The following is an 11,057-nucleotide window of genomic DNA, read 5'->3' as shown; positions in this document are numbered from 1 at the left end:
CGGCGGCAGCGTGTCGGTTGGTCTGTGTTACCCAGAAAGCAGTTGGGCACAATATGGCAACACCAAAACCGTGAGTGAAACAATGACTGGGGCAGCCCACTATATAAAATACTCGGGGACCTTTTCTTTATTATCACGCTCCCACATTTGTAGAGAACGGAACAAATCATGTATCGTACTGTGGTGTCATTTCTATCCGCCCTATAATGCGGTGCGCGTTATATATGAAATTGTTTTTTAAAATAGGCCATTCATTGAAGGTGCGCCTTATAGTGCGGAAAATACGGTACTTAAGAATATTAAGTCTCAGTGTCCAGTGAAAGGCAGTCTGATGTTAAAACTGAGATGAACTTTTCAGAAACTACTCAAAAAGATGAAGACAACAAAAGTGCCATCTATGATGACAGTAAAGAGCAGAACCCTTACTTCATGTATGAGAAACCACTGGMAGTGTGAGGCTCATTTTAACCTGGGCAAACAAAAACCTGGGCAGTAGCATCATGGGTCAGTCCTGGGCAAAGGGATGCTGYAAACATACATCTATTTTAGCATCAAAAACACAAAGTACCAAWAATAATTTATCATTSTCAGRCTCACTGATTTTAAAACTTTTTTTTTGTGAAGTAATGTAAATGATTAATGATTTTCTGAGGGGYGTTGTAGAGATCAGCCTCTGCGGGTCTTTTTGTCCTTCAGCATCCCTTCCTCTTCAGTCAAGTCTGGGTGATGCTGTAAAGACTCGCGCTCCGGTATTTTTYCACTCGCTGCGTCATCACTCAGCCCCTCCCGTCACTGAAAAGATCTCACTCACGCGGTCTAATATTGATGCCGATCTCATCGATGCCTCATCTGTCGGTCGGTGCTACCTAATCGAAAACTGTTACCACCTCAAAAAAGCTGCTTAAAATATTTCAAAATAGAATCCGATATGCTTCCTTTGCATACATTAAAAATAGAACAGATGACAATCTCCTACCTTAAAAAAACACACGTAGTACATTTTGATGACCTAAAACGCCTCATCAGAATAAACTTTATGAAATACTTAGCCAGCACATCTTGTGCACCAAACCAATAAACAGTCTAAGTGACATGATTTTGATCTGTTCTGACGATATGCATTCTGACACGAGGAATACGTGTCTGTTTGTTTGGCCTTATCTTTTATGAACAGACATTGGGGCAGATATGGTGTCAGGGAAAATAAACGTACGCTAAAACACAATTACTTACTAAAAACCTTTTTGTTATTATTTCTATGTTTTCAGCTCTAAAATGCCCAGTGACAAGCAGGCCGGTTCTAGAACTGAGATGAAATGCCTGAACGCTCCTCAAGACGACGACAGCTGCAGCTCCAACAGCAACGACTTTGCGTACTCTGACTGTCTCAAGAAGAATCCTCTCAGTGTGTGAGGCTCATTTTTAACATGTCTTCACAAACGGACCAAACAAAAAGTTCAATATGTCAGCTCATTTAACACGTCTTTCTTCTATTAAAGGCAATACCCAGATGCAGATCCAGAGAGTCAAAACTTCCTCTCTGATCATAACCCAAGCAAGAAGAAGTATGAAGCTGAATATGTAAGTTCAGGTTTATTCACCTTTATTCTCTTAGATGTACAGTGATCCCTCGCTATAACGTGGTTCACCTTTTGCGGTCTCGCTGCTTCGCGGATTTTTTTCTTTTTGAGCAGGTTTTTTTTCCACAGTGCATTGTGCTCTGCGTCCTGATTGGCTAAACAGTCTCCGAGCCCCTTCTGTACCTGCGTGCCAATAATCTGGCACATTAATGCCAGATTGATGCACACGCACATCCGCTGACCTGAAAACAGGTTTTGTTTTTTGGTTTCAATGTAGAGTATTTATTTATGCTGTGTAATAATTGTAAAAAAAACTAAAGGTAACTACTTTGCGGAATTCACTTATAGCGGGTTATTTTCAGAACGCAACCCCCGCGACAAACGAGGGTTCACTGTAGTTTATTTTCTACTATTTTTTAATTCTGTTTTCTCCTCTTCAGCATCAGGGCAGTGCCTCCTTCGGCATGTCCGTCTTAAACCTGGGCAACGCCATCATGGGCAGCGGCATCCTGGGTCTGTCCTTCGCCATGGCCAACACCGGCATCGCCCTGTTTGTGTAAGAACTTTTCCATCATTATCCTGATTTGGCTGAGCGGAGTTCAGACAAGTGTTGTTTTAAGGTCTCAGGCTGTGATATTCCTAAGCTCAGCAGGAAATTGTTAACGGTTCATATTGACTTGCAAACAAAGAAGAAAAACTTCCTGTTGCCGGCAAACAGCAACCTGAACCTGGTTATCCAAGCTTCTGTGTAAGACCATCTGGAAAAAAATATCAATGATAAAGTGTGTGTGTGTGTGTGTGTGGGTGTGTGTGTGTGTGTTCCAAGAACACATTCAACTCCAGCATAAGTTCATTTTCGCTAGAAGAAACTTATTGGACGTTGTTTTGCAAATATGCCTCCTGGTGGCTGTTCAGTGTATCATGTTCTTGGGAAAATGTTTTGTTAGTGACTAAAAAGGTTTCTGTCAGCAGAAGTCTGGATTAAAAAAAGAAAAAGTCATTATTCCAATTAGTCATTACTGTGCCTATTGCACAACTTGTATCATCTGGCACCAAAAGACCCATCAAGCTTATAGTTTTTATTTATTTATTGCCAATAATCACAAGTCATCTACAACCTTTTCTCTCTCTTGTGTTTGCAGGATTCTCCTGGTTTCCGTTGCCATTTTCTCCTTGTATTCTGTCCACTTGTTGTTGAAGACAGCCAATGAAGCAGGTGAAGCAGCAGCTCTGACTTTCCAGCAACTTTTTATGTTTGTTCACATTTAAATGTCAAGATTTAAAACTCTTTGGGGGTTTTCCTCTTTTTCCAGGTGCTCTTGTTTATGAGTCACTGGGTTACAAAGCTTTTGGGATCCCAGGAAAACTGGCTGCTTCCTGCTCCATCACCATGCAGAACATTGGAGGTGAGAGACTGACCTTTAAGTATAACAGCTATGTATTGTAATTGTGATTCTTACTGTGTTTTTTTTAAAACTGAAACATTGATTCTCTGTGTCCAAATTGGGAGTACAGGCAGAATTAGATAGTTTTTACATCATTATTATTTTTGAGTATCCTGTGACTTTTTTGTATCTCTGAAAATATCAGAAATTGCTCTTTTTTTATGAATGTGTATTTTCATGCTAGGTATGTTGCTAACTTCAATGTTTTTTATTTTCTTTTGTTTTCTTTCTTCTTCTTTATCTTTCATGCAGCCATGTCAAGCTACCTCTTCATTATCAAATACGAACTCCCCATTGTTATTCAGTCCCTTACTGGAGCAAATGATGGGTAAGTAGTTAAACATTTGGTCATTTTAACAACTAAAGAAATAGCAGAATCGGTTCTTATTAATTACATAGTTGCTGTTCATTTCACCATTAATACCTTTATAGGTTTTGGTACTTGAGTTGAAATTTCGAGTACAAAATCAAAGTAGTCTATAATGTGACATTCTATAATTGTGCTGCTCAACGTGGCAGCATGTTGGAATTGTTCATGTTAATTAAATTCTGATTTTATCTTCTTAAAAACTTTAATTGCTTTATTTCTGGCAGAAAATTAGTTATTTATGGCCAAACTTGAACCCAACTAAAGCACAACAGTTGAAAAAGAGGAGAGAGAGAAGAACATTCAAACTCCTCCATCAATGATAATGAGAAAGGCGAGTCCAATTTCATCCAACTGTCTAAGACATTGAATGAACTTGGACTCAGCCAGAGTGTTGGGAACACAGTACTATGGAAGCATTCAGCTGTAACGTTTATCTCTCAGGCTTTCTGACTCTGAGCAGACAGGCTTTATAAAGGAAATGGATTAACACTTTATGTCAATAAAAGATGGTGTCATCCAGGACGTTACTGTGATGTAAGCAGCCTAGACTTTTACCACTTACATGACCAAGCAAGTGGTATCTGGTTGGTCATGTAACACTTAAAGTGATTCAGTACAGGATTATTGGTCATCTGCTTCAGTTATAATATTGGTAAATTCTGCCATAACAGCAATATATCAGATATCAACATCATCTCAAGTTTTCATATTGGTGGGTGCCTAATAATTAGTCTTCTGTAGCTTAGAAATACCTGGATAAAAAATATACAAAAAAATTTAAATTATATCAAATGTAATAACAACAACAAGACTGGGGCCGGGAATCGAAACCAGAACCTTCTTGCTGCAAGGCAACAGCTCTACCAACTGCACCACTGTGCAGCCTGACTTTAAATTATTTAACATTTATATGTAAGATTTTAAGGAGCTGGCAAGTTTACTCTGTAGAAGTTCAAAGAACAATATTCACAGTCAGATTGGTTTGTGCACAGCTACAATCTGATGCTGCATCTTTGAGTTTCAGCTCTTGTTTGTTCACAAATACAAATTAGTAAGCTGCAGTTATAATTTATTGCTTTTAGGTTTGCCAGTTAAACTACTCCCCCTGTCCTAGATTTCACAAAATCTAACACAGAAGCTGTTAGAGGTGCTGATGTTTTTAACAACAAAAGGGGCTCCTATGTCGTATTCTGCTCCAGGCCTCATGCACCCCTTGGACCGGCCCTGCATGACGTGGTAATCCGCTGCACTGCGCAGAGATGCGCAACAAATGGGAGATTTAATTCAATGTGGCTTTAGTAGCTCTTTCATTTCGTGTCTGTTTTTAACAAGGGGACACAGAAACTATCAAAAACTCATCCAGAAGATGAGTTTTTCAGATGTCCGGTGGCCGCGCACATCAACTCTGTCTAAGTGGGCAAAACATTTGATACGGTTTGGTGCTTAGTGTAACCGGAAAAATAATACTAGTAATAATAATAATAAAATAATATAAAATCAGCGTGATGCGTGACTGCGAGGAGAGCGCGAAAGCTCCTCACCGGGTTAAACCTGCACGATGAGTGATTAGCAGTGGGTCGTTAACCACTAACGCACCAGCTAACCGGGAACACAGAATTAACTTTACAGGGAAGACAGGGGCAAACGCTGGGCAGCGTGTTGAGATGTAAACGCCGCATAATGTTTTGTTCACAAATATACATCATTCTCACCGCTCGTTCAAATCACCACTGAAAGCGCGACTTAATCAATAACTCCTCATAACTAATCATAATTCCACACAGGGGGTTGATGTAAATATCCATAGCGGTCAGCCTGTGTCCGGTTCGAGTGAAAGGAGGAGCGAGATCTGCGCTGAGGTTAACTTTAGACATCCAGATGCTGCAGCGCGCGAGGCAACGGGTAGAGACCAGCGGTGTGATTGGTCCGGCTTTAAATGCATTAACTATAAACATATCTTCTATAAACATATCATTTAGGAATAAATCTGCTCTGATAGTGAAACGCTCGGAGCAACAGAAACACTTGCAATCCGGCTTTAAAAAAAAGCGATTTTCTTTTATTTTTTATTTTATTTTCCTAAACAAAACAAAAACAAGAAAGCCTTAGCCTGGCGGTGGCGCTAGTAAAGCATGGCGGGCCGCCAGGCCTATAATACACTGGGGGAAACCTTGATATTGTATTGCTGTGTTGGTTTAAGTCTGCCACATATTAGAGATTGTCTGGTTCCAGAAGAATTGAATTCACTGGCTAACTTTTCTGCCAATCTCTTCTCCATTTCCACCTCCTGCTTCTGCTTTTCTTCTTCATTGATTTCCTCATTCAAACCCCTTTTGCAGTCACACAGGGTCCAAAGCAACATTTCCTTTACTAGCTTGAGATTAGCCTGACTGAGTTTTACAACCTTTGTGAAAAATTGGTGGTCAGGTCTGAATCTGCAGAGTGACCCGACCTCCTCTGAAGCTGAAAAGTCAAGACAAATGCAAAAATTTTCATTTTAAGTGTTCAAACTAATTAATTAAATTTTTCTACAGATTGTGTAACAAATATTATTCTATCAATTTAAAGATGTATTTGTGTTTCAGTGAATGGTACATCAATGGAGATTACCTTGTGATTCTGGTCTCAATTATTGTTATCTTACCTCTCACACTGCTCAGGAACTTGGGTAAGGATGTATTTCCTAAGTAATAATAAAAGTTGAAGCATCAGCTTTAAGACATATTTTTTTATCTTGCCTCACTAGGTTACTTTAGTTACACCAGTGGTCTCTCTCTGCTCTGCATGGTGTTCTTTCTGATTGTGGTGAGTACAACCCCACCTTCTTTTATTTCTCCTGCAAGTTAGATTTAGTCAATTGTTTCATTAAAGTTTTCAAATCACTACTTATTTAGTTTTTTGAATATTGTAAAAAATATAGTGCAGTCCAAACACATATTTCCTTTTATGCAGGTGATCATTAAGAAGTTCCAGACGCCATGCCCTCTGCCTGTTCCTGACACTGGAAATGAAACCATTCTTATGTTCAACATCCCCCCCCAAAGCGACAACGCTACTACTGATGATGATACTTGCAAGCCTAAATACTTTGTCTTCAACTCACAGGTAAATAAATGGAGGTTAAACAGGTGTGAATATTTTCAACACTCATAGAATAACCTCTAATCTTTGTATTTTTCCATCTCTCCAGACTGTCTATGCTATACCCATCCTCACTTTTGCCTTCATGTGCCATCCTACTATCCTACCCATGTATGAGAAGCTCAAAGAGTAAGTGCTGCTGCATGGATTTAACTCAAAGTCCTATAAGGTTTAAACTAAACTAATGTTATATTTCTTTAAAGTTTGGTCTGGTAAATAAAACTCTTCTTCCCTGAACAGCCGCTCACGCCGAAAGATGCAGAATGTGGCCAACGTTTCCTTCATGGCCATGTTCATCATGTACCTGCTGGCTGCCCTCTTTGGATACCTCACCTTCAACAGTAAGATATGGAATAAGATTTAAAACAGTGATTCTTGAGAATATGGACAAAACAGGTCCTATGGATAAAGCACAAAATTTGAATAAAATATACACAAAATATATTTTTTTCAAATATCTGACTAAACTAACCTGGGTCATGTGAGCACAACAATGTATATTTTCTTTGTGTTTGCTGAATATTTTTTTTATTTTAAACATAGTCGGTGGATGATGCCTGTAAAATCCCTTGTTCTGGAACAGAACTCAATACATTATAATAGTTTGAAACAATTAAAGGAATACTAAGATAATATATTATGACAATTAAGTATACGTAGTCATATAAATAATTATAAAAGTATAAATAAATTGAATTAAAAGTCATTTTTACATATTTTCCAACTCCATTGAAATTTGTCCCAAGTTTTTGTCAACACCGTCAGACATGAAAATAATGTAAAAGAAATCAGGCATTATTGGGGGGCACCAGAACATCTGAGGACCCCATGACCACTTCCTTTCTCTTCCTTTGSTARGAGGGCTAGTTAGCTCTGGTTAGCTTATGTTATTCTTTAGTTTTTTCTTCTTTTTATTCCTAAGTTGCTCATCACAACCATGATGTGTCAACACCATAACTGACAATTTACAAATCTTTGATGAAATTTTGTGAAATAAAAGCTGAATTTTTGGTATAATGTAAGGATTTCATGGACCTGATGAGCTACAATACGGCCTCCTTCAGAATAACGTCATATAAATTGAGGTAGTTTGGCATTTTGTCAACTCCGTCAGATGTCAACTCCATCTGTTTTTGACTCTTACAGTGAAATTGTTGAGAAATCTCACTTAAATGTGCAATTAAGGGGTGCTGTGGTGGTGCAGGGGCAAAGCACAACCCATGCCTTGAGGCCTAAGTCCTCATGCTGGTGGTTGCAGGTTCGGTTCCTGGCCTGGTGACATTTGCTGTGTGTCCCCCTCTCTCATAACCCTCTTTCCTGTCAAACTACTTTCAAATAAAGGCACTAGAGCCAACAAAACCTTAAAAAAGTGCAATTAATTCATTTTAATGTATTTTACATAAATTGCATTACTTCACATGTATCAAATATTTCATTTTACTCACTAGCTTGTCACCACCTTCAGTTCTGCGTCAACTCCGTCATGCACTGTCAACTCCGTCAGATGGACTTTATGTTGGTTTTTGTTTTAAATAATATTTCTTTTGTTTCTTGAGAAGCATTTCATTTGTCTGCAAAAATGAGTAAAATATCACTAATAGGGTATTTTAAAAATAATTTTATATTTATTTTTGTCAGATGGTGATGACAAAGTGCTGGGTCAAGTCAATTAAAAATGTAATTTAAAAAAAAAAATGCACCAGGGAGCCTGCACCTTAGCATCTTTACATTTCCAAAACATTATTTTTCATATTTGCATACATAAGGTTGAGAAATAATAAAAGAAAAAAATTGGGAAAATTAAAACCCATTTTGTCCCTATTCTCAAGAATCACTGAAAAACAAGTTTAGCAGCTTTAGATCGTTAGCAGTATTGAGATATTGTCAATTTGTGTGTTGGTGTTGGACCCAAATGCAGCAGGTTGAAACTTTGAGTAAATTTTGAAGCTTTAATGAAGACGAGCAATTATCTACCATTATTATTGTTTAAAAACTTATGGGTAAGAATGGATTATGATGGGAATTTGTTTATGCTGGCTGACTTCAATCCAGCCCTGTTTGGCCGGCCTGTTTGGAACCACAACTCTTAAGGTTCCAAAGAGCGAGGTGGGACCGCACTTGAAGTGCTAATGCAACAATGGGTCTGAAGCCGGGCTGGTTTGTGTCCAGGAAAGGCTAATGATGATTCCTACTTCTCCTCATCAATCAGTACTTTGAGGAACGTGAAAATGTAAATAAGTGATTTAGGCTAGATTTGGCTCTTTTAGGTTGGCTTTTAATCTGGTTGTGAGCAAGACACTGTCTCAGTGGGCAACAGCACAAAGCTTCAGAGAGATATGATCACTATGACTCTGTTTCCTTCTCTGGATTAAACAGAAATTAAATCCTCTATGTAGAAAATATCAAGGGTACTGTTTTAGGTATGCTATACACCCTTATGTGTTAGCATGTTAATGTTTTAATAATTGCAGCTGAGATGCCGTTAAATCAAACTGTTTTTAGCCATAAGAAGAAAGTAACTAAAGTGATCTCTGTCATATTTCTGTTCAGTCCATGTGGGACCTGAGCTGCTCCACACCTACTCAAACTACTACAAGGACGATATCCTCCTGCTGGTTGTTCGCCTGGCTGTGTTGGCTGCTGTCACACTCACAGTTCCTGTGGTGCTCTTCCCTGTATGTATTGAGGATCTATTGTTAATGATCCAGTCAGTGACTAAAACTATGAAGTCCATTGAGCTAATCTTTGTCTGGTTCTGAACAGATTCGTACCTCAGTCGGCCACCTGCTGTTCCCAGGAAAAGACTTCAGCTGGATCCGTCACATTATCATCACCCTGATCCTGCTAGCAGGAACCAACATTGTGGTCATCTTTGTTTCCAGCATCAAAGATATTTTTGGCTTTATTGGTAAGTAACTGAACATGCTAATATGTATTATCCACTTTCTAACAATGTATTATTGACCTTTTGAGAACGGTTCATTATTCTTCATTCCAGGTGCCTCTGCTGCTGCAATGCTGATCTTCATCCTGCCCTCAGCTTTCTATCTCAGACTGGTTAAGAAGGAGTCATTCAAATCCATGCAGAAGATTGGAGTAAGACATTATTAAACATTTCACAATTTCAATCACATTTGGTTTTTGTTAGTAAACAATGTAAAATATTGTGTAACGACTTCAAATTAACTGTGAAATGATTTCTTCCACCAGGCTACGTTGTTCCTGATATTAGGATTTGTTGTCATGTTTGGCTGCATGACTCTTATCATCTACGACTGGATCGTGAACTCTATGAACGACCAAGGTCACTGAGGCTCCAGCTCTTCTGCTAGCAGAGAGGAACTGAATTTATTTTTAACTTTTATTTTAAAGTTGTTGTTTTTTTTACTGTGCCAAATATGTTCAAAAAAGTACATATTATTTGTATTTTGTCAGGTAAGTCACACCTATTTAATATTCCTCCTAATGTCCTATGACTTTGCACAGATGTGCTAAGATGTGATGTGCTATGTACTCCAGCTTAAACAATACTACTTGCATATCTTTTTCAACTTTTTCAAAAGACTGTCAACAGAAATATTTTGTAACTTCAATTATTTTATTTATATATATATGTATATACAAGTATATGAAGTATATGTAATATGAAAAATGCTTAAATAAAATGTTGTATTGAACCTCGATTCTCTGTGCTCATCACCTCAGTTTTCAAATGTTGGGTTTAGTCTGTATTAAACAAAACATGCCCAAATACAAAGTAATGTTCTAAATTTAACATTCTAGCGGGAGTTCAAATCTCAACCTTTCCCAGTTAGATTTTTTTTTTTTTTTTGTCTTTTTTTGAAGCGATGCCAAATTAAAAAACTTCATAAAACGCTTTCAGTTTATTTCCAGTCATTTACAATTTTGGTCTCCATAGAGCAGAGGAATCAAACACATAGCCAGTTAACTGTGGTAAAGCTAGCCGCCTCTTCGACAATGACAGTAAAGTCAGCCCACACTCAATTTTCAGGTGCGCCACGGCACAAAACGTTACAGCACTTACGAGCTCCTTTCAGAGTAAAAGCTCACATCCGGTTCAAGTTTGATTTACTGCAAGTACATTTCCTGAGACTTCACGTTTAGACATTATATTTATGCAGTTGCAAAAGGAAATTATGTATCTAAAAATAAATTCAAATATATTGTATAAAAAAATTGTGAAAAAAAAATACTGTAAACCATATGAAACCTCAATAAAAAATGGTGACGTTAAACAATGCTTTACCAGTGACTTCTCTCGCTTCAGGTTGACCGAAAGACACTTCTAGAAGACACCCAATAAATGTCCTACGGAAGTGATGTGTATTTCAAAATTAAAGCCTTTTAAAATAACACGTTTAGAATTTTAGTTTTACAAAAGTTAACATACACATTGCTGAGAAACTAAGTCCCCCTAAGTTGCCGTGCGTAGTGCTGAAAAACAGGGGCGGAGCCAGAGGGGGGGCCAGGGGGGCCAGTGCCCCCCCTGTCATCTGATTG

At 38.2% G+C, this 11,057-nt stretch overlaps 1 protein-coding gene across 1 annotated transcript; it reads left to right on the top strand.

Moving 5' to 3' along the window:
• Positions 1-1,234: 1,234 nt before the first annotated feature.
• On the top strand, positions 1,235-9,892 carry LOC103460955 (sodium-coupled neutral amino acid transporter 2-like). Its single transcript, XM_008403266.2, has 15 exons — positions 1,235-1,409; positions 1,500-1,581; positions 2,021-2,136; positions 2,723-2,796; positions 2,894-2,986; positions 3,278-3,353; positions 5,981-6,063; positions 6,142-6,200; positions 6,348-6,500; positions 6,586-6,665; positions 6,777-6,877; positions 9,087-9,211; positions 9,300-9,444; positions 9,535-9,632; positions 9,747-9,892. The coding sequence occupies exons 1-15, from the start codon at positions 1,276-1,278 to the stop codon at positions 9,846-9,848; spliced, it is 1,521 nt and encodes a 506-aa protein (XP_008401488.2). The 5' UTR covers positions 1,235-1,275; the 3' UTR covers positions 9,849-9,892.
• The last annotated feature ends 1,165 nt before the right edge of the window (positions 9,893-11,057 follow it).

Source organism: Poecilia reticulata, unplaced genomic scaffold (genome assembly GCF_000633615.1).
Source record: "Poecilia reticulata strain Guanapo unplaced genomic scaffold, Guppy_female_1.0+MT scaffold_378, whole genome shotgun sequence".
NCBI lineage: Eukaryota > Metazoa > Chordata > Actinopteri > Cyprinodontiformes > Poeciliidae > Poecilia > Poecilia reticulata.
This window is presented reverse-complemented; position numbering and strand designations above follow the sequence as displayed.

What these genes read in the sequence shown, in the direction of transcription:
- LOC103460955 (XM_008403266.2), top strand. Translation starts at nt 1,276, where the DNA reads ATGCCCAGTGACAAGCAGGCCGGTTCTAGAACTGAGATGAAATGCCTG. An exon ending in GAAGACAGCCAATGAAGCAG is followed by an intron (nt 2,797 to 2,893) that starts GTGAAGCAGCAG and finishes CTCTTTTTCCAG; the next exon opens with GTGCTCTTGTTTATGAGTCA. An exon ending in TTCCTGTGGTGCTCTTCCCT is followed by an intron (nt 9,212 to 9,299) that starts GTATGTATTGAG and finishes GGTTCTGAACAG; the next exon opens with ATTCGTACCTCAGTCGGCCA.